The sequence below is a fragment of the Manis pentadactyla genome, chromosome X, assembly GCF_030020395.1.
Source record: "Manis pentadactyla isolate mManPen7 chromosome X, mManPen7.hap1, whole genome shotgun sequence".
Taxonomy (NCBI): Eukaryota; Metazoa; Chordata; class Mammalia; order Pholidota; family Manidae; genus Manis; species Manis pentadactyla.
Genome location: NC_080038.1, coordinates 21,452,590 through 21,476,542, shown reverse-complemented (window position 1 = coordinate 21,476,542; position 23,953 = coordinate 21,452,590). Strand labels below are relative to the sequence as shown.

The following is a 23,953-nucleotide window of genomic DNA, read 5'->3' as shown; positions in this document are numbered from 1 at the left end:
CAATGGAATACTATTCAGCCATAAGAAAGAAACAAATCCTACCATTTGCAACAACATGGATGGAGCTGGAGGGTATTATGCTCAGTGAAATAAGCCAGGCTGAGGAAGACAAGAGCCAAATGATTTTCCTCATTTGTGGAGTATAACAATGATTCAAAACTGAAAGAACAGAACAGCAGCAGACTCACAGACTCCAAGAAGGGACTAGCGGTTACCAAAGGGGAGGGGTGGAGGTGCGGGTTGGGGAGGGTGTGTGGGGATGGAGGGAGAAGGGAATTGAGTGGTATTATGTTTAGTACACATGGTGTGGGAGTTAATGGGAATACAGTGTAGCAAAGAAAAGGCAAATAGTGAATGTGTGGCATCTTACTACACTGATGGTCAGTGACTCCAATAGGGTATGGGGGAGGGGACTTGATAATATGGTAAATGTAGTAACCAGATTGTTTTTCATGTGAAACCTTCATAAGGGTGTATATCAAAAATACCTTAATAAGAAAAAAAGAGCTAGTTAAAAAAATGTTCATATTACCTATTGATTAAAAACATATACTTATAGTAGCTATTTTATAGAATATGAAAAACATTCCAATTACTAAAATGTATTAAATAGTTTCCAAAAATTTTGATTTTGATTTAGCAAAATTATTTTAATAGTTTTACAAAGTGTTGATTTGGCCATATGTTGCAAGTGAGGGGAACAAACCTGGGGGAAACTAATACTTTCTAATAGAATACTTTTTTAATAGGATTTTGTCATCTCCATATTCTTCTGGTTGTATGGTTCAGTGGGTGATTTAACACCTGTGTGGATATGTGATGTTAAAAAAATTGTGTGATCCTATCAAGCTTTTGTAAATGGTACAATATATGTATTTTCAAAGTCTTTTCTCACCAATAAAAAACAGAAAGAAAGAAAGAATAGATTGTATATGGAGTGCCAGTAGGAAACTATTTTAACAAAATTACCTGTTCTGGGCTTTGGATTAAATTGAGAACTGCTCGCCTAACTTGTTGGAATTAGGCCATGACATGCAACAGCTGCTGGTGGCTGAGAAGATGCTAGGAAAGTAACAAAAACTTTATAGAATATAGTATTTTGGAAATATGTATCCTGGGGCTTTCGGCATTTTAGCCACATAGAGACAACTATTGTACATAATGTGAATGTAGGCTATGTCTAATGATGTCATTCTCACCCTCCCTCTCCTCCTCCTTTTTTCTCCTGAGAGTTATGTATCAGATCGTTACCTAGAACACTAACTCATGGGCTTTTCCCACACCCACAAACCCACCCCTTGGAGATGGCTTGTACTGAGAGGCATTTTGGTGATCGGTGATTATGGACTCACAGGATATCATTCTGGAAACATAGTTACTTGATAATTTCTTAACCCAAACCTAAAATAGCTCTTAGGAAAAACTAGGTCAAACTAAATAGATCAATTACTACTGTCATAAGATTAAGAAAATACTATCATCAAAGTAATCTAGAAGAAAAAGCACTGTACTAAGCACTTTAAATATATTGTTTAATCTAACATGCAAAAAATATAGGCATGTAAAAACACACACACACACACACACATTTTCAAACCACACCAAGGTGTTGCTTTTGAAGTGTACACATTTATTATGTTGTCTTCCTGAATAAATAACTGGAAAATATCAAAACTATTTGGCTTAAGAGACTGAGTTCTTCCAAATGTGGATGTTGAGTGTAAGCCAACTCTATTAAATTCATTAGAAGATCCAAATGCAAGCATCTGAATGCGCTCATATTAACAAGAATCATCTATTTAAAATAGCTCAAATATTAGTTTACAACATTATACATGTTATAATACAACATTATTATCACCAGTCTATTTTATCTAAGCCAGTGAACAAACATTAGCATTCACAAATTGTCTTCATCTTTCAAACTGTGGCAGATTATGTCTGTCATCTTTTACTTGTCTGTGGACATATTATACTAGAATGTGTACTGCAGGGATTGTGTACCGTGAACTACATTTTCCAAGCCCATTTGTTAATTACTGGGTGATAATTCTCTCTGGGTTTCTCATATTTCTGCATGTTTTGCAAGCAAGGCCCTAAGTACCCTATTTTACCAATTCTCTTTTTAAGGTTATTTGTATAGCAAAAGCCATGAAAGATAAAGGCTAAAGCTGTTCTAAGAGGAATATGCGTCCTTGTTAAAATAACTTTAATGTGAAGCTGATTGTACAGTACTGTTCGAAAAATTTGAATTAGTCAAATTATAAAGTAAAATGTAATAATATACATCTTCAACAGTATTTTAATGGAGATTCAACTAGCTATTGTATTCCAGCTAAATTAAACATCCTTTGTTCTTTTTATATTAAAATTTTACATATCTACTTTTATGCATGGTGTTCAAAGTTTAATTTGGCAGAGTTGTATTTTATTTAGCAGTAAATTAAAGCAAAAGGAATATGGAGTAAGAAGCATTAGACCTGGGATACGTTCTGCCTTTTTTATATTCTATTCAAATGCCTAATCAAAATTACCCCACATTTGATGTCTTCTGTCCCATAAAATTGTCAATAATAAAAATCTACCCTAACCACTTTTACCTCATGTCATTGTGGTATGGATTCAATGAAATAAAGTAAGTGGTATATTTTCCACAGTGTACGCCTTTCTATAAAAAATAATTATTTATGTATATTTTGCTTTATTATAAAAAGGATTTGATGCAGCTTATAACCTTAGCAGACTGAATTGATGCAATTTCTCCTCGATTCCCATCTACCTCCACCACTAGCAATTAAAAGCACATAAAAATGTGGATGAAGTATATGCAAAAAATATAAATAGTTTTACAATTTAAGCCAATCTGAAAATTTTTTTAAAAAGTCTACTTCCAAAGTATCAGCAAAGAGTAAGGAACAAAAAAACAATAGTAAGAGAGTGATCTCAAGCTACAGAGGTTAAAATAGTTAGTTTATGAACCTGAAGATAGAAGTGTAAAATAAATCTCTTCATAGCAGCAAGGTCTTGGAAACATACTACAGCACGAATAAATCTCAAAAGCATTATGCTAAGTGAAAAAACACAACTTAAAAGGTTGCATACTGGGCTCCTCATTACAGATAGGCTGGAATAGACTCATTTCTCCCTGTTTCTTCCTGAAAAGTACAACTAAGAACAGTGGACAAATTATAACAATCATAAAGGACTCTGAAAGGTGGAAAGAAGAGGGCAGACTGGCTGGGGAATCTCTGGTCTTGAGGAATGACATGACAGCAAGTTCTCTATTTTTTTTTCTTTTAATTCATTTTTTTCAAATATTCTATATTTGAAAGTGTCCATTCTTACTGGGTGGGCACTGGATTATTCTGTAATGTGGAACACCAAACAGGTACATACCACAAAAGAAGCTTAAAGAAAAGCTTGATTTCTTAGACAAAAAAATGAGGAAAGGGGCAGCCCAGGATAGCAGAAACTTTTACAAATACTTGTCTGACTCCACAAACACCACAGATTTCCCAGCTCCCCCCTGCTGTGGGGCCAGTGGAGATGGAGTAGTGAGTCTGGACTTCACATTCCTCTGGTGGTGGCAGGCAGAGCCCCTCAGCTTCTCAACTGGAGAGTTGGAAAATTTCAGAAAGGAAGAAGCAGGAAAAAGGGGTTCTTTAAACTTGTATAGGAAACCTTGAGCAACCCACATGAGAGACTGACCCAAATTATCACACCAGAGGATTCAAGAACTGAACTATAGTGTGGAATAACACTTGGTTTTTCAGAGTAGTATCTGAGTCATATACTTCATAGAGTAAACTAGACTAGCATGGCAGAGTCTCTGAAAATTAAATTGCCCTTGGATCTACAGCCCTCAAACGTAGGCCGGGGCCTACATGCTAAACTTTAACAGGGGGACTGCCTGCTAAAATTGAAGATTTAAATAGGATCCAGAATGTCCTAATATAATAGTCCAAATATTCAGGGTTTAATTGAAAATCTCTCATCATACCAAGAACCGGTAAGACTGCAACCTGAATGAGAAAGGATAATCAAGAGATGCCAGTGCCAAGATGGTGCACATGTTGGAATTATCTAACAAGAATTTTAAAGAAGCTATCATAAAAATGCTCCAATGAGCAATGCTTAAAATGAATGAAACAAAGAAAATATCAACAGAGAAACAGAAGCTGTATAAAAGAGCCAAATGAATGGCCCAACCCAGGGAAGAGTTAGTAACCTGAGATATAATAGACATTTAGGATATTACAAAACCATGAAAAACTATGCCAATACATGTGACTTTTAAGAATGTTAAAAATGAAAAATTGTATATAAAAGTATAGCTTAGAAATATGATTTAAAAAGAGTAACTCAATAAGGATAGAAAAAACTTAAAAGTGAATCACTCAAAATGAACCATTCAAGAAGCACAAAATCTCAATCATAATATAAATTAGTCAGAGGATTAAAGTAGAGCAGAGAAAATAGTCAGTAGTTCTGTAACATCCTTCTGTGTTGACAGTAACTGCACTAGTTGGGATGAGGATTTAATGTATATAATTGTTGAATCACTATGTTGTAGACTTGGAACCAATATAATTCTGTGTATCAACTGTACTTCCATTGTCCATTTGATATGTGAAAAGGTTTCTCACTAATTATCTTTGTATTTCTGTTGTTCATAGTTGGATTGATTGTGTTTTTCATGCATTAATTGACCACAGGAATATATTCTTTGATGGGGTATTTTATATGCCTTTTTCCATTTTTCCTATCTAACTATAGGACTTTGATTTTATTAAAGAGCATTTTAAATACTGAGGGCTAAAATATTAAGTTATCATATACTTTGGAAATGTTTCATTGTATATCTCTTCATATCTATGTTGATTGTATTTTTCACGCATTTGTTGATTGTAAGAATGTATTCTTCATGGGTTACCTTATATGACTTTTGTCATTTTTCCTATTCAAGTATAGATCTTTCATTTTTAAGGAACATTTTATATATTGAGGACAAATATAACTTACCAAATATTCTGCAGTAGTTTTATCAGGTTGTTGCTTATTTTAAATATATTCATGTATGACATGCTTAAAATGGAAAAGGTGTACTTTAATGTAGAATAAAGTCTAATCATAAAAATCTTTAAAAGCATGAGCCATTCAAATAAAGCACTGAGATTATATAATTTTATTAGTTATTCAAGGAGACACAACCTCTGTCTTATACGAGGTGATTGAGGAAATAGATGAAAAACATCACTATTGTTAGGTAAAATTTTTCTTAAGTTTTTAACTGAAATTTCATTTAAAGCAGAACAACAACTAATTTATTTCTAAATAACAAAATGCCAAACTCAACAATTAAAAAATTTTCTAACACCAAAATATATTTTAACCATGAGCAATATGTTGTACTAAGTGACCAAATTGTTTATCTTTCTATAGACTGACTTCCTATTTGCTAGTTAAATGGTGCAGACATCTAACTGATGATTTTGGTTTAGAAATAGTTCATCAGAAACCAGTATTCTGACTAATTAGAGAGTGGGTACAGTTTTCTGTTGCCACCTACATATATATGACAACAAAGTATACACATATGCGACAATAGAATCATCTTTCCAGACTATGAGAATAGAGTATTCACCCTTCTATTTCCAATACCAGAAGCAGGAGAAAATGAGAATATAGAAGCACATAGATAGTTTATTCAAAAACTGTTATAAAATTTTAAAAACATAATTAAAAGAGATATGAGGTGGGTGAGAATAGAACACACACCCGTTCACTTTACAGGACATTATTATCTGTTCCACCAGAGAACAATACCCAACTAATTAAGCCTTCCCTAATAATCACATTAAGACACAGGTTCTAATCATCACTAACTGAAGATCTTTATTGAGTCCTTCATTACTGTTTTACTTAAAACCAATTCCTGCCATTGGAAGGATATGCCAGGGAAGTATCAGTAAAAATGTCACTCTTAGTAGAAATATAAATTGCTCTTGCCTTTCTGAAGGCAAATGGATAGCATATATTGAAATCTAAATGTATATACAGTTTGATCCAGTTCTTATTTTGTTTAAAACTGGGGACTACAGAGTAGTTGCTAAGAACATTGATCCTGGTGCTAGACAGGATATGTGGAAATCCCAGATCTGCACTTGGCTGTGTGAACTTAGATAAGTCTCTTTTTACTTACAGTGCAATGAGGAAATAATGCCTCTCTCACATAACGCAGTATTTGGCACATTATACTGTCTTAAGGAAATCATTGTACAAGTGCATCGAGTCTTCCTAACGGCATTTTTTTTCTAAAATCTTAAAACAAACTACTTGAATGACAAGCATAGAAGTTGCTGAACACTTGCATTTATAGATTTTCGGTCACTGTATCCCTCTGTGTAAATGAGATATATTTCACACTACAGAATGACGACAACTTCAATAAAAATTATTAAGTGAGAAAAATTGCAGATTGATATATACCTAATTAATTTGCCTATAAACTTTAAAAATTTTTCTTACCCCAATTTTAATAACTGTATATAAATCACTAGAAAGGAATCTCAAGGTGTAAATACCAAATTGATAGTAGTAGTTACTTTGGGGACAGGACAAGAATTTTGGTAAGACTAGGAGGGTTTTTTCTTTTGTATGTGAAGTTTTAATTTTTATGAGATGCACGCATGTCACTCATTTAATTTTTAAAAATGAGTAATAGCACAAATTGCATAAGTTGTTTTCACAGTGTGGTGAAGTAAAGAAATATTCACCAGAGACAACCAACATTGCATTTCAGGAATAAATTTTGAATATGTATTTAAGTGGTATGATTACCTTTTAAGGCAATAGGCCTATGCTTTGTGATGAATAAACTAAAAGATTTTTAGAAAATAAGACAAATTACCCTTTTGGCCAAAACAACCAGGAAATTATCCATACATAGAGTCAATAAGCACCCTCAGAATTTGAGGGATAAAAATTCCAGCCTGAATACTTTATAAGTTTGAGCTTTTACATCAGGTATGTTACACAAAAGAACATTTCATAGACCCAGGCAGAAGAAGCCTTTGGTATATAAATTTCAAAGTATCAGTTTTCATTTACTAAATTTATTTTGCCAATATATGAGAAGTTGGCAGTTATATCTGGGATCCTAAGTGGCCTCATTCACCAGAGTCACATGACTGATAACTAGACCCCAAACATCTCATTCCTGGGCTTAGTGGTCAATGTTTAGGGACTGACAAACAATTAAATGGGATACAAATAATAAAATTTAAAGGACTATTTTAAAAAGATCAAGTATCTTAGAATGTATTAATTGCCACAAACAGGATAATAGAAAGATTGAAATAAATCTCTTCCAATTTGCCATCTATTTAACTCAAAATAAAACCTGAAGAAATGATTGAGTAGAAACCATGTGATTGGGAACAAATACAGTGCTGAGAATTTCTTTCTTATTTTCAGAATTAGATGATAAAATATTACCATTTTTCAACACTTTTCTTTTCCCAATATATTTTTAAATGAATCCAAAAATATCACAATGTAATGAGATTCTGATATTCTTAAAGCTCCATCTTGATCAGATTAAAATAATAAGGCCCATGTACTACAAAGCTTATGGTAAACCCTTAATATGTAATATTTTTTTAAAAGCACAGTAAGCCATAAAACAAGTGTAAGCAAGTATAACAGAGTTCTGCTTTTTCCTTTGATGACAGAGTTGTTTTACTGAAAATTCTTTTTTGTTATTAAAGTATCATTGACACACAATCTTATGAAGGTTTCACATGAACAACATTGTGGTTTCAACATTCACCCATATGATCAAGTCCTCACCATGACCCCACTGCACTCACTGTCTATCAGCGTAATAAGATGCCAAAGAGTCATTACTTGCCCTCTCCATGCTGTACTGCCTTCCTGCAGACCTATCTATATTGTAATTGAGAATTATAGTACTTCTTAATCCCCTTCTCCTCCCCATTCACCCTCCCTAACCCCTTGTTCCGCTTTGGTAACCACTAGTCCCTTCTTGGAATCTATGAGTCTGCTGCTATCTTGTTTCTTCAGTATTGTTTTGCTTTTATACTCGACAAAGAAGTGAAATCTTTATTACTTGTCTTTCTCTGCCTGGCTTATTTCACTGAGCATAATACCCTCTAGCTCCATCCATGTTGTTGTAAATTGTAGCATTTGTTTTCTTTTTATGGTTGAATAATAGTCCATTCTGTATATGTATCACATATTCTTTATCCATTCATCTATCGATGGACACTTAGGTTGTTGTCACTAGAATTAACCTTGCAAGAAGTGTTAAAAGAAGTCCTTCAAAAAGAAGGGAAATGATATAGAATCCATATAAGAAAAGAAGAACATTCAGAGAAGAGATAAGTGAAGGCAAAATACTTATTTTACTTATTCTTCCTTGATCTATAAGATATCAATTTATTCAAAATAATAAAAATGTAATAGATGATTATGGCTTATGCATAACTGAAACAAAAGACAGAAATGATAGAAGGAACAGGAGGGAGGAATTAGGAATACATTGTAATTATAAGCTATTTGTACTATCAGTAAAGTGGTCAGGTGAACTTGCATTAGTTGTAAATGTATATTGCAAACACTAGTGCAACCACTGATAAAGGGGGAAAAATGAATAATTGATATAAGGACAGAAAATGGAATCACATAAAATGCTCAACTTTTTTTCCTAGTTTTATTAAAATATGAATGACAAATAAACATTGTATATACTTAAGGTGTGCAATGAAAAGTTTTTCATACATATATGTTGTGAAATGATTCCTCCAGTCGAGCTACTTAACCTAAAAACCACAAAAGACAGAAAAAGTATGTAAGAAATTTTTAAAAGATTAAAAAATAGAAAACAGTAACAAATATGATAGATATTAATCCAAGGCTATCAAAAATTACTTTGGATATCAATAGTATGAAAACAAAAGATTATTAGCTTGGATCAAAAAATAAATCTCATCTACATGTTATTTATAAGAAACCCACTCTAAATATAAAGACACCTATAGGTTAAAAGTAAAAGGATGGAAAAATATATACCAGGCTAACATTAACCAAAAGAAAACAAAAGTAACTGTATTCACATCAGAGTTCAGAGCAAAGAAAGTAATAAGCAATAAAGAAGGGCAGTATATAATGAAAAGGGGTCAAATCTCTGAGAAGACATAGCAATGCACCTAACAAGAGCATCAGAATATGTGAGGCAAAAATTGATAGACCCGTAAGAGGAAACAGATGAAGCCACCATTAGAGTTGGAGACTTGCATACCCCTCAATCAGAAATGGACAGATACAGCAGGCAGAAAATCAGTAAGAACATAGTCGAACTCATCAACATCATCAATCAACTGAATCTGATTGACATCTATAGACTACTTCTTACAACTGCAGAATATACTTTGCTTCAAGCTCACTTGTAGCATTCACCAAGATCCACTACATTCTGGGCCATAAAACACATCTTAAATATAAAATAAAAATCATAGAATATCTGTCTCAGACAATAATGGAATTAAACTAGAAATCAGCAAAAGAAAGATAACTGGAAAATCCCTAAAACTTGGAGATTATATAAAACACTCCAAAAACATGAATAGAAGAAGAAATCTCAAGAGAAATTTAAAAAAATATTTGGAACTAAATGAAACAAAAATACAACTTTTTTATTGCAAAATAAAAATTGTGTAAGTTTTTGGGTGACATAGGTAGCACAATTACTTGGTAAACAGTGCTCAAATGCAATAGAAAAGGGCACAGAAAGCTGCCTTAGCTCTACCAGTGGAAGTTTTCTAGTTTATCCAGGATTCAAAAGCCATTTGGCACGACAAGCTTAAGTCTCTCACCTCTGAGACACGCTCTATGAAGATCCTCACTCGCTCAGCCTTACCTTACATAGCTAAACTTAACTGCAGTTTCACCTAAGAACTTGCAGTTCCTCAAGCCGACCTGGAGCATGTATGCTGTACTGTCACTTCACTGTAGTCATCTGGACCCCAACACGCTCCCTCTTTCCTTTTAATTGTCCCTCTGGGTTACCATAGTATCTTAACATCTTCCTTATAAGATTATTGCTCCTACATACAGAAATCCTAATGTCTCCAGCAATAGCACAGACTATTGGAAAAAGCAGATGTCCAATTAATTTAAAGGGAATAAATGAGCGAATGAGCATATTATCTAATTATTAAGATTGAATTTCTCCATAATTCTTAAGTAAGCTAAGCAAATCCAGGTATGCCATTTAATTTTACTGAACGACAGACTGAAAAAAGATAAGGAAAACAGGAATCAACAATCTTTTCATTTTGTTCTGCTCTGTTTTTTGACCACAACAATTTTGCTAGTGAGTTATTGCACCTTTCCAAAGTTAACACCTGTGACAGTGTCATGTCATCCTGTTCTGGACCAAAAATAAGTGGGAAGGTTTCCCAATTTAATTCACAATGTTTAAAAATGCTTACTTGTAAACTCGACGCCCATTAATAAATGTGTAAAGGTGATTCATAAACTTATAATGAGAAGCTATTTAAACCACCTATTAGAAGGAACAACGTTTTAAAAATAAGAGAGAGAAAGGAAGATCTCCAAATTACCACATAGACAGACATAAAGATGCTATATATCCGCGGTGGAGGAAGGGACCACTAGGGGGCCGAGATGCTCTAAGTCGGGACGAGCAGGTGACATGGGCTGTCTGCTGCACTGAGACCAGAGTGCAGCCTTCAGAGGCAGCCAAAGGGAAGAGCTGGCCGGCCAGTCAGGTTCTGGGGTTCGAAGGTAGGCACACTGGGGAAATCCTAAGGAAAAGGCGCTGTAATGATGGGAAGAGCTGAAGCTCGGCAATGTACCAGCTCCTGGGCAGAATTCACTCTCAAGAAGATCCCAGGAAAATAGAACCCAAGGACAATCTCCACATTTTGATTTATTCTCAGATTTGCCATCCCCTTCAATAGGCCTCCTTTCAGTACTTCGGCTAAAGTGCCTTCTTATTGCCTGAGATACGTTGTAGAATAGTGAACACAGAAGTGATTTTAGAGACCCAAGGTCTGCCTCGGGGTCAGAGGCATGGAACAGTGTGGCCGCTAGACAAACTCAGGCCAGGGGTCTAATCCCAGCTCTGCTACCAACCAGTCTTGTAAAGTTGAGAAAACTGCAAGTTCCTCATCTTCCAGGTGGGTGTGGTAAGCCCTGTTTTATAGTACTGTTGCAATGTGTACAGTATATATGAACCACATGGGAGATGACCAGCGAATACTCCCTAACATTTAAAGAATGGCACTTCATATTATTATTTTGATCTTAGATCTTACCACCCACCTCCCTTGGAATGTTTTTTTAATCCAGGAATTTTCAGTGAACGTGCAATATTCTTGCACAAAGAATACTGAATCAACCAAAAACTCTCCCTAACTAGTAAAACGAAGTAATTTTTCCCTTTAGAGCATCTGTCATTTAATTCAGGTGTGGAATTTTTTCCCCAGCTGGATACAAATCAGACTCCTAGAATTTGTGTCAAGATACAAGTCCTCCCATTCCCCCAGGCACCCTTCCTTCCCAATGACCTCTGTTTATATTTGCTCCCCGTTCCATGAAGGTAGCACTCCCTTGGAGCTCGCCAAATTACAATGGAGATATTCTAATTAAAATGCCCTTTTAATGCAGCAGGCTCTGGCTCTCCTAGCTCTGGGCAAATAGTGCCGGCACAGAGGCTTCCTGGCATCTCGCCTCACGGGAGTATCACCCTTATTTCTCAGAAACTCCCTGTAGATAATGTGCACAAACACCTGGTTTGCCCGTGAACACCGTGTTCCTCCGCACTGGAACAAGGGCAACGGACACCCTCCTTTCTTGCCCTAGGTGGCGATTTCTTTGTGGTTTACCCACAATCCCAAAGTAATCAAAGCTGCAGTTTTCCACTGTAGACTGGATGTTTGTGTCCCTCACCAAAATTGGTATTTTGGTGCCCTAACCCCCAGTGTGATGGTATTTGGGAGGTAAATAGGTTTAGGTGAGTTAATGAAAATGGGGTGCCCATGATAGAGTTAGTGCTCTTGTAAGAGTAGCAAGAGAGGCCAGAAGTCCCTCTCTCTGTGCTGTGTGTGGACACAGGGAGAAGATGGACACTGCAAGCCAGGAAGAAAAGTCTCACCAGAAACTGAGTCCAATGTCACATTTCAGTGTGGACTTCCCAATGTCTGTCGCTTTTAAAGCATAAATGTCAGTTGTATAAGTCACCCAATCCTTTGTATTTTGTAATAGTAACCCAAGCAGACAAATGGGATTCTGTTTAACTCCAAAGCATATAGCCAGAGGTTGGGCATCTACTCACCAGTTCCTCAACTTGAACTAGCCCACCACACAGTGTAAAGTAAAATTACTTCCTACTGAGGACTTGCAGTTTCCAACAGTCCCGAACTGCCCTGCTCCAGAAATTCCCACTTAACTGCTCTTATAAGAAATTCCCTCTTCTTTTTACTTTACCTGTAGTTCATTGAGGGTATTTCAACATCTTAACTTGGATGCATGCAGCTCAAAAGCTCTAAAATTCTTTGAGTAGAGGCTGGATTTTCTTTATCTTAGCATGCCCAATAGTAAGAGAGTCTTCTAAAGAGCAGATTCTCAATGTATGGTGAATAAATGAACCAGTCAACATGACATCTAATTAATTAAGATTTATTTTCTTCTTTACTGAATAAGCTATGAAAAGCAAAGTATAGATCACTTTATTTTATGAAACTGAAGACTAAAATGAACAGGTAAGCTAACATTGCTCATGTTTACTTTTTTTTCTATTCCATTACCCAACTATTTTACTATGGGATTCTTTTGCATTTCTAAGAATATAATCCTTATCGTGATGTGACATTGTATTTGGTCTGGAGGACCAAATTGTCAGACTTCAGTAGAGCTTGGGAGTCCCTTCTGGGCATGGCCAGTGGTGCCAAGGTTGGCTGCAGCTCTGACTTGGGCTTTTTCTTCCTCATCTTGCACGGCTTTTTCAACAAACATTGGGAAGACACTGGGAATTTCTTTCCTGCTGTTCACTATAAAGTCCAGGATTTTCTTCCTGCTGGTTTCAGCATGGGCTTTGGGGCCCCACAGGATCTCATAGCGAGGGGGATCACTGCCAGCCACCTGGCGGTACTCCAGGTACTTGAGTCTCACCAAAGTTTGGGTGATGAGCTTCTTGGGTTCCCCGTAGAAGAAGTGCCTCTTTCCAGGGTATAGTCTCATGTTCCTCAGGTGTTTCCACATGTTTTCCTCAGGAACACAGTCGTTGTGCAAGAGGATGATACCCAGAACACGCATCAGGAGACCCGTCTTTGGATAGCCCCTGCCAGGACGCACCCTCCCATTGTTGGGGAGCTTCAATTTGCTGACCAAGTCATATGATGGTCTAGGTGAGTCACCTTCCTTCAAGTCAAGGGCAAAGAGGATCTCAATGCGCTTAGCGGTTTTCTTGAGGAACTCAGGAAGTTGGGATTCATTCTCTTCACCAATAATCTTCAGCATGTCTTCCTTCAGGATGGGCTGCTTCAGTTTATACTTCTTCACAAGGAAGTGCTCCAACACGTCAATAATGGTACTGACGTAATAAAATTTGCGTGAGCCTTGAGTGTCGAGTGGAACCTCAGGAATCCTTGGCCTATCCTGATCTTCATCGTCGGAAGCTTCATCAGATGTAGTGTGAGTAGATGCAGTGGTGACAGGTGGTGCTTCCTGAGGCTGCTGGCCAGTGCTACGTGGCTCAACATCAGGCAGACTCTGGATAAGATCTTCACACTGAGGAAACGAGGAGGGAGTGGGCTCTGCTGCTGCTGCTGATGCTGCTGCTGCTGCTGCTGCTGCTGTGGCCTGAGCTTGCCCACGACTCTGGGTCTCACCCTGGGCCTGGTGCTGTGTCTGGCGGCCCTGGCGCTTACTCTTCCGACGCCGAGGCATGATGACTCTCTGGTCAAGGACAGCAGGCAGGAGTCTGGCAGGCTGTGAGCAGGTAAGGATACCTGGGGGAGGGCAGATGCGAGGATGTGAGCACCTTCAGCTGGGAGATCACCTTGGCTCTAACCAAGGCCACCTCTGCAAGTTTCCGTGGGGCTCTACTCTAGGTCCCCACAGGGCTCCTGTTCTGGGCATCCTGTTCCCTGAGAACCTCCCAGAGGAAATCGGAGGAAACCTGAGATGAGAGCTTGCTAGCTCCATCTGGGGTACACTGGGGTGACAGCAGAGGCTGCCAGTGGGGAGCCTCTGTTCTTGGGTGTGGGGGTGTTTTCAGTTCACAATAAGATTGTAATGTCAGCTATTGGCAAGTCCTAGGCCCCCTCTATTCTGCTATTGTAAAGGTGCACCAATGCCAACACCTCCCTGAGAACCAGGAGGAGCAAAAGAAGGAGTCCCTTAGCCCCTATCCCAGTCGGGGGACACCCACCTGAGAGTTAGGTGGAGCACTCTCCTTCAAGAGCTGCTCGGGTCCGCAGTTCTCGTGTAGGGTGCTTGGTCAGGCGGTACTTCCTGGTACACCTCCCGTTGGCTGCCTGCTGGCAGCACCCTCACACAAAATATCTTTTCTCCCTTGCATTTAATGTAAATAAGAGAAGTTGAGCCTCAGCCTGACAGCCCTGGCCTAAGCCTTCACGTTCTGAGTGCAGAGGTGGGGCTCAGAATGTTTTGTGATCTGTTCAATGGTGGACTGTCCCTCAATCTTTCCCCGAGGCATAGCCTGGGACTTGTCATCTCCTGAGAACCACCAGGAGGATATGTGTGTCATGGCCTGCCCCTAGACCCTCCCGCCCATGGTCTCTAGGGCTGAGAACAGGGGATGGATTCCGTGTACCCTCATTTTGTGTGTTCTCCTCAGACATCATGGTCCTCACCTAAACTCCTAGAAAGGCCTGAAATCCTCCAGTTTCAGAGGACAAACCTTCCGCTTTAAACACAGTCCCCCCACCACCCGGCCCACCACCATTCCCCAACCCCTGGCTGGCCACCACACCACCCAGCCCACTGCTACAGGCCCCCCCCACACCCCCACCCTGCTGGCCACCACGAAGCTCCCCTCCTCCCAGCCCCTGCCGTGTCCCTCAGACCCCCACCCCACCGTCCCCAGCCCCCTGCGGTGACCCACACCACTACCGTTCCCCCCTATCCCTGTGCCCGCTGCAGCACCATGCCAACCACCCACCACGCCCCAGCCTGCCACAGCACCATGCCTGCCGGCGCACACCCCCACCCACCCAACTACTGCTGTGACCCACCCCACTCCCCACCATGCCCCTCTCCTCCATCCCCCGGCCCGCTGCTGTGCCCCCCACAACACCTCCACCCCGGCCCACGCCGTCACACACGACCCCACCGGCACTGCCACCACCCCCTGGCCTGCTGCCGCCACTCCACACGGCCTCTACACGGCCCACCGGGTTGGGGGGTGGCTGGGCTGGGTCCGGGAGGAAGGCCGGCAGGCTTTGGTGAAACTTTGAGCCTATGTTTCCTCACCTACACCCTTGTTGGCGTCTTCTCTCCCTCTGCTGCCCTGGGGCGGCCCCCTTAAACTACGGTCCTTCCTCACCTTCCCGAGACCCTCTAGGCAGAACTCTCCCTCAGCCTGATGAGCTGCCCAGGACACCACTACGACTGGGACAAGGAGCCGCCTCCACCACTCTTGTGGAGTGAGGGGTTCTCTCATCCTTCGCTCAGGCCCTTCCCCTTAACTCCTCATAGGGTTTGGGACTTCACTTGCCTGTTGTGTGGTTTCCCGCTTCAGGCAAAGTCGTGTTCCTCAGGCGCCTGAGAATGAAGCGACCGTTACTCTCCCGGTCAGCAACAACGGGGTCTCTCTCTCAAGGTTGACAGCAGGGGCGGGATCTCTGGTGCCCCGGATGTTCTTGGGAGCTACTCTCCCCCTCAGTTATAACGGAGTCTCTCTAGACTGACAGCAGGGGTGGGATCTCTGCTGCCCTTGGTGTTCTGGGGAGCAGTACTCCCCTCGTCAGTTATAACGGAGTCTCCCTAGACTGACAGCAGGGGCGGGATCTCTGCTGCCCCGGATGTTCTGGGGAGCTACTCTCCCCATCAGTCATAATGACGTCTCTCAAGACTGACAGCAGGGGCGGGATCTCTGCTGCCCCGGATGTTGTGGGGAGCGCCGTCAGTCATAACAGAGTCTATCTAGGCTTACAGCAGGAGCGGGATCTCTGCTGTCCCGGATGTTGTGGGGAGCACTACTCTCCCCTTCAGTCATAAACGAGTCTTTCTAGACTGATAGCAGGGTTGGGATCTCTGCTGCCCCAGATATTCTAGGGAGCTCTACTCTCCCCGTCAGTTATAATGGAGTCGCTGTAGGGTGACAGCAGGGGCGGGAGCTCTACTGCCCCGGATGTTCTGGGGTGGAACACCGTCAGGTTCACACAGGACTGTCAATTATATTCCTTAATACTGTAGGCACTTCCCTCTGCCACTGCCCTTACAAGGCCCTCACCTCCTTGAGACCTTCCTTGCAGAAATCAGCCTGACAGTGGAGGTGAGGGAACTCTACGTGATGCGCTGTTTGGGCGTGGTACTCAGTCAACATTCTTCTAGGTCTTCATCTTGGTGCCTGTCTCTTTCATGAAAGGCTTCTCAGGGGAATGCCACATCCCTGCAAACCCTTGAGTAATTTTTGTCCTTGCAAATTTTACAGAAAATGGGTCTGTGTCCCCCAGGAGTGATATGAGATGGGGAAGCTGAGGAAGAAGGCAGAGGACTAGGGATGGGAGGTGGGCTACAAGCCAAGGAGAGCAGCCTCAGGAAAAACCAACAATGCCAGCTCCTTGATCTTGGGCTTCCAGCCTCCAGAACTAGGAAAAAATTACTTTCTGTTGTTTAAGCCTCCTAGTCTGTGGCATTTTATTATGGCAGCCCTACCAAAGCAAGTGAGTACACTGCCCTAGATGAAGATTTCTTACTGGCTTATGTATGATGCCAAAGTAATTCACAGTAGCATATTTTCACAGCCTCCTAGACACCCCATGAGGTGAGGAAGGATTTTCCCCAGTATGGTTGCGTGGTGTCCAAACACACTGGACACTGGAGAGATGAGACAAACAGCTGTTTATGAATCAAGTGTATGCACAGATTCAGGGGGAACACCATGTGCCACCTAGCACGACATGGGGTTGCACTCAGGAACAAAGGAAATAAGCAGGGACTGTGGGAGGCTGGGTTTGCAGTATCAGAGGATGAGGCGATCTCTTGTCCCCATGGGAGCAAGTAATCAGTTTGTTTGAAAAATTTCACCGACTGGTAGGCAATAGAAACTTGCAATTTAAGAAGAAGCAAGGCGTGTTTGTGCCTTGTTCCCTTGATAAAGATGGTTGGTTGTTACAGGACCTTTCCTGCATGTGCACAGTGTGGAGGAGAACTTGCAGTTAGGCAATTCAAAGCCCTGCTGGGTTCTTCAAATATCAAGGAGCACCTGACATTGGACCTTAATTTCAGATCTTACACCACAGTGAAGTTTTCCATTCAAAGTTTTTTTCTCGCAGCTCTGAGACATCATCTGAGTGTGTGGCCTCTACTCGGCACTCCCACAGTCACATCTAATCCATAAAGCAGTTTAATTATAATTACATTGCATGTATTGACTTGCAGCTTCCTAAAACTAAAAGTACCCTGCCTAAGGAATTTACACTTTACTACTCTCACCTGTGACACCTTCATTCCCACCCTTTCCCGTAAGTCATAGAGGATATCTCAACATCTTCCTTCTATGATGGCAGCTCCTAGTTTCTGAAGTTCTATAGGCAGAGGCTCGGTCTTTATCTTATCATCCAAGCACTAATACAAAGGCTTCCAAAGAGCAGATACTCAACTGATGTTTGGGGAATAAAGAGAAAGTCTAACTTGTTAAGATTTAATATCTCCTACATTCTTTAACATGCTAAGCATACCAAGGTGTAAGTCATTTACTTCTATAAAGCAAAAGACTGAAAGGAGTAAGGAAACCCAAAGTTGATCTCTTTTATTTCTCTATTCCGTTATCCCAGCTATTTTAGTGTGAGATTCCTTCTCTGAAAATCCCTACTGTGGTGTCACATTTCCCTACAGGATGACCGAAACTGTCTCAAACTTCAGTAGGGGCTGCGGAAGCTGCCGGGTAGGGCCCTGGAATTCATAGCGGCTGCGGCAGAGTGCCAGCCCTGGCTGCAGCTCTGGCTCCGGCCCTCTCTTCCTCCTCGTGCAGATCTTCCTCATTTGGTGATGAAAAGACACTGGGGACCCCTTTGTTGACCTTCATCAAAAATTCTAGCAGTTTCGTCTTGCTGTTTTCCTCATGGGCCCTTGGGCCCCACAGGAACTCACCACATGGAGGATCAGTGGCAGGCACCTGGCAGTACTCCAGGGACTCCAGAGCTTGGGTGAGGAACTTCCTGGGTTGCCTCTAGATGAAGTGCTTCCTCCCAGCATATCCTTGCACCATGTTCGGGAATTTCCAGATGCCTTCCTCAGAGGCACGGTTGTCCTTCATGAAGATCACACCCAGGACGGTCATCAGGAGACTGGCTGGGCATCAGCAAGCCCCTGCCAGCACACCCCCTCCCGTTGTTGGGGACCTTCAGTTTGCTGACGAGGTCCTGTGAGTGGCTGGTTGAGTTGATTTCCTTAAAGTCAACTGGAAAGATCTCAGTGTGCTCAGAGGCTGTCTTGAGGATTTCAGCAAATCGGCCTGGGTGCTATTCGTCGACCATCTTCAGCATGTCCTCCTCCATAACGGGCTGCTTCATTTTATGCTTCTGTGGAAGGAGCTGCTCCAACAAGCACACTTTCATATTTAGAGCACCGCCCTGTGATCACTCAGTAGAAAGGGAGACCTCAGCGGAACATGACTCTTCCTCTCCCTGGTCCTCACCCTGGATGCAATCACCTTACTTAGATCTTATCCCAAAAATGCCCCAAGAAGTAATGGTGTGCACGGGACTCTCTAAGCCCCCTGGGAAGCACCGCCTGAGACAGGAGATGATGAGAGCTGGGGCTCCCCTCTGAAACAGAAGAGGAAGGGGACTTTTCCTTGTCCCTTCTGCTGGGGATAGTGTTTGGTAGTCCCATGGGCCTGGCTCTGACCCCTGTCATGGCCTGGAATTTCTCCCTTACTTGCCCTTAGGCCTGAATACTAGGGCCAGTGCCACCAAGGACCCCTAGGAGGAAGGAGGAAGTGAGGGTCTCCTCATCTGACCATATACCTGTCCTTGGTCTCCTGAGGCTGAATAAGGAATGAATTGTATGGTGTTCCCACTGTGATGGGGTATTTGGTTCTCTTTATCCTCAGGGTATTCACCTTAGCCTCTGGAAAAAGCTGGGAATCCTGCCATCGTTGGCCTTAGACCCTACATCCCTCACGCCCTTGTGACACCCTATGAGGAAGTATGTCACCTTGGGTCAACAATGCCCAGGTATGCCAGCGCTGCCAGCAAGGCTGTGGGGGTGTCTGGTTCTCTTAGTTCTTCGCTGAGTTCCCTGAGTCTTCACTCCGGGGCTCAAGTTCACTGCTAGCAGGGCCAAGGACTCCCTCCTTTGCTGACTAGAGGCTGCTCTCCTCAGGCCAAAGCCCTCACATCTCTAACACCTTTCTTGCAGAGTTAGCCTTACATGATAGCTGCTGTTAGACTACAAATCTATGGGCCATGGCTTGATATTCTTTATGTTACCATCTGTACTACTATTAGGGAGGCTTCCAAAGTGTAGATGTTCAGTGAATGCTAGAGTTGGAAAAAAAAATGGAATGGGCACAATGTCTAATTTGTTACCATTTAATTTCTCATAGAATAAGCTGATGTAGCCTAGATATACAATATTTAATTTTATAAGCAAAGAGCACAAAGAATATAAGGCAAACAGAATTAACCAGCTTTTATTTTTTTTTCACCATTTTGTGATCCAAATGTTTTCCTACAGGTTTCTTTCACATTTCCATGAAAAATCCTATTCCAATGCCATGTTACTTTGTTCTGTAGTATAAAGGAAATATTGGAGCCTGTTCAATTTCTCTACAAATAACAAAACTCCTAATCTTCAACCTAAATAGTAATATATGTGACATCCATGGCATTAAGAGCCTTAGACTATAAAATGAAACTTCAATTTAAAGGTGCAATATTTGAAAACTTTAAAAAAAAAGAAAGAGCTACAAGTAACTTCTAACCAACAGGAAAACAAACAGAACAAATGTTTTGCTTCCCTACAGACCTACTACTTTAAAATGACTAAGAGGCTGGCCACTCTCTTCCTCCTACAAAATGACAGAGCTGCCCCAGCACTAACTATACCTGGAAGGACCTGCGGAACTAGGGTCCGAAAGACTCAAAGACCTTGGCAGCAGAGGCGACCCTGGCAGAGTCTTTAGCAGCAGCCTTGGTGGTTTTCTTGGCCACGGCCCTGGCAGTGACCCTGGCTGCAGCTCTGGCTTCCAAAAACTCCTTCGCATCCCTCAAAGCCTCCTTGTACAGGTTGGAGAAGGAACTCAGAACCCTGTTGTTGATCTTGGCCAGGACCTTGAGCACCCTCATCTTGCTGGTTTCGGTGTGGGCCCTGCCGCCCCACAGGAACTCATAGCGGGGAGGGTCACGGTCGGGCACCTGGCAGTACTCCAGGTACTTCTGCTGCACCAGCTCTTTGGTGATGAGCCTCGGGGGCTCCCTGAAGATGAGGTGCCTCCTGCCGGCATAGACTCCCATGATGTTGAGGAACTCCCAGACCTCTTCCTCGGTGGCACGGTTGCCCTTCATGAAGATCACATGGAGCAACAACATAATGAGGCCGGTGGTGGGCAACACACTATCGCTGCTCAGAATTGCATCATCAGGGAGGCCCAGCTTGCTGACCAGGGTGTAGGCATGACATCTGCCATTGGCTTCCTTCAATTCCAGGCCAAAGAGCAGCTCCATGAGCTCAGAGGTTCTCCTGAAGATCTTGGAGAAGAGGTGCCTATACTTCCGCCTGACGATCTTGAGCAGCACTGCCTGTGTGACCTGCCCCTTGGTCTTACACTTCTCCAGCAGCAACTGCCCCAGTTTGTTGACCTTCCTGGTGATCACATGCTTGCAAGCTCTGCAAGCAGGCACTGCAGCCTGGGAGTGGCCTGTGCCCTGCTTGTCTTGGCTGGTGGAACCTTCCTGGGCTACTGAGAAGAGACACCCACAGGGGAGCACGGGACAGAGCCACTGGAGCCAGACGCAAAAGCGGACACAGAAATGGAGGGTGAGGAGGGCGTCTCTGCTGCATCATCTGCTGCCACAGCTGGCCAGACACCTTCTGGACCCTGGGTGTCCCCCTTGGCCTGGAGGCTATTCTCCTGGATGTGGTGCTTACTCTTGGGCTCTAGAGACATTCTGATACCCAGCTTCGACAGCACACACGGTCGTGGGTAGGAGGGCAGGTCGTGCAGACACCTGGCAGGGAAAGAAGCAGAGGAGAGAGAAGATGAGGGCGTGTGCACTCTCGGCCTCAAGATGCCCAACACCGCTGCCTGAGCCCTAGTCAAGGCCGCCTCTTCAGGGTGCCTCCAGGGACCCTGACCTCCCGATCAGCCTGTACTCAACCCTGAGAACCCGGGAGGTAGGCATGCCAGGATTTCCGTAACACGGGCTTGTGGCTCTTCAGAATGACACCGAATCCTCACATTGGTCAAATGGTGGTCCTGGGACCCTTGCTCCTGTTGACTGATGCCCCACTGTACCTTAAGAGCCAAGCTCTGAGCTCCCCGAGGTGTGCTATGGGACATTATGTGACGTCTCAGCCTGGCGGATCTTTGTCCTATTTAAGGGTTGACAGAACAGGATGGGACAGATGACGCACTCATCCCGACTCCTGCCCTGATCGGGAAATCCTCCCTCTGCAGACCTGCAGCCACCCTCCACCACTTGCCAGGAACATGCACGTGCACACACACACACACACACACACACACACACGCACCACGGCCCCTCCTCCATGACTGCTGAGAGCAAAGGGAGGAAGCACCTGAATCTTCAGACATGCCCAAATCCTCCAAGGCTGATGTCAAGAACAGGGCTCTGTGTGGCCCCTCTTCCAGGGTCTGGAGTCCCTTGAGTCCTCCCAGAGGGGCCCTCTTCCCTCCACAGGGCCTGGGATTTCTCCCTCTGCTGAGCTGAGCCAAAGGCCACCAGCACTGGGACAAGCCTTGGTCCCTGAGGCCCCCATGCAGAAAGTAATTGGACTTGGGACCTCACGGCCCTGCCGAGCCCTCCCGGGACCATGAGTTGGGGCAGGTGGGGCCGGGCCTGTGTGGCTGCTTCTTTTCTGGGGTAAGGGGTTTGGGGGTATCAGGGGCGCATCTTCGCAGTTCTTACACCAGACGCCTGGCACCTCAGAACCTGACGAGAGACGTGGGGATTGTCCGTGTGCTCGGCCGGGACAGCAGCTCTCACACAAGGCCTCCGCCGCCACCCACAGCATGGATAGGCAGAAGTTAGGAAGGCCTACTTTGGGTCCTGCGCACCGGGCCTCCCACTCGGGGTGGGGGAGGAGCACAGTTGGTGTGAAGAGGGTTTGTGGCTAGAGTGGGGGCAGTCGGGGGAGGGATGGTCTTGCTTCTGCCCAGAGTCCCACAAGGCTGGGCCTGGGACTTGAGGCTCTGCTGAGCTGAGTCAGCTGGCCTCCCGCTAAGCCTCTCATTCCCCTCAGCACCCCCAGGAGGGGGTATTTGGAGGCCTGCGCCTAGTACCGTGACAGGGTCTCCCCCAGGTCTGACAGTCGGGTTGGTGGATGCCTCTCCCAGCCCTTTCTGTGCCTTCCCTTGACTCCTCGTAGGTGCTGCGCTACCTCCTCTCTCGTGACACGAGGCCAACTCCTTACCTGAAAGATGTCAGTTCTCGGAGCCCGGCTTTGAAATGCGTGTACACCTCACCTGGCCACAGCTGCCTGTCGCCTCCCGAGCCTGGCTGCTGCAGGTACGTGTGGTGAGGGGACGGAGGGGATCCTGTGGGATCCCATACCCCCTAGGGTGTGTAGCTCCACGTCCTCCCTCAGATCCTCACAGTGACTGCGGGCAGAGAGCCTGGGGTCCCTCCCTTCTCTGATGTGACTCCATCCCTCTCCTCTACCTTGGTGCACAACATCCCAAAGGGCAGGGTGAGGGGCTCCTTAGCCTGTGAGCTCACACTGTGTGTGATCTCTCTTTGTGGACATGAGAGTCGTTGCCCAGAACTTTTCTGAATGAATTTCTGGCCTCATGTTCAATTACTGTGGTCTTGCTGTTCTATTTTAGTTCATGCTTTATATTCCATTAAGATGACCATTAACGAAGGCCAGTCCTCATTCACTGCTGAAGTTTCAGGTGCTTTAGCACAGCCGGTGGACTCACACTGCCACCACCAACTCCAACGTCTGGTTGTTACCCATGCTTCTGGTGCGTGTGCTCTTGAGTTTCCGCCTCCCATCTCTCCAGTGAAGCAGTAGAAACTCAGTGTCCCCGGGAAGAAACACAGGCTGAACTTCCACATCCTTCCTCCCAACCTGTCAGCTGCCCTTAATGCAGCTACAGACCTGTCTCCACTCCAGGGCCTCATCGCTTCTGCCCACGGAGCTTCTAGGCGGGTGGAGACTCAGTGTCCCTCAGGGCTTCCTTTGCTGTGAGTTTCTGCTTTTGTTCATACTGGTTTTTTTCACTGCTTTAATTTTCCCAGGTTTGATTTTGGGCATGGGGAACAGTGGCCTGAGTGTGGCTGTCATCTCAGCTGCTATGCGTGAGGCCCTAAGTCTACAAAGGAGTTAAGGGTGACTGATAGGTTTAGGACGTGTGTTCCTTGTGAGGGCGCATGGCCTGTGGTTCTTGCTGATGCTTCTTTTTCCTCAGTCTGTCAGGAAATGTTTAGACTCACTTCCTTAAAGAGTGTGTATGTGTTTGTGAGGT

At 43.4% G+C, this 23,953-nt stretch overlaps 1 protein-coding gene across 1 annotated transcript; it reads right to left on the bottom strand.

Annotated features, from left to right (window-relative positions):
- Positions 1-12,945: 12,945 nt before the first annotated feature.
- On the bottom strand, positions 12,946-22,497 carry LOC118926193 (melanoma-associated antigen E1-like). Its single transcript, XM_057496005.1, has 3 exons — positions 22,222-22,497; positions 20,391-21,242; positions 12,946-13,836 (listed from the first exon to the last, which is right to left on the bottom strand). Exons 1-3 carry the CDS (start codon positions 22,495-22,497, stop codon positions 12,946-12,948), a joined length of 2,019 nt encoding a protein of 672 aa, XP_057351988.1.
- Between the last annotated feature and the right edge of the window lie 1,456 nt (positions 22,498-23,953).

Coding starts and splice junctions, on each gene's coding strand:
- LOC118926193 (XM_057496005.1), bottom strand. CDS start 22,497: ATGCTGTGGGTGGCGGCGGAGGCCTTGTGTGAGAGCTGCTGTCCCGGC. Junction 21,243..22,221: donor TGGGGGCCTCAGGGACCAAG/GCTTGTCCCAGT, acceptor GTCTGGCTCCAG/TGGCTCTGTCCCGTGCTCCC. Junction 13,837..20,390: donor GGGTCGCCTCTGCTGCCAAG/GTCTTTGAGTCT, acceptor TCGTTTCCTCAG/TGTGAAGATCTTATCCAGAG.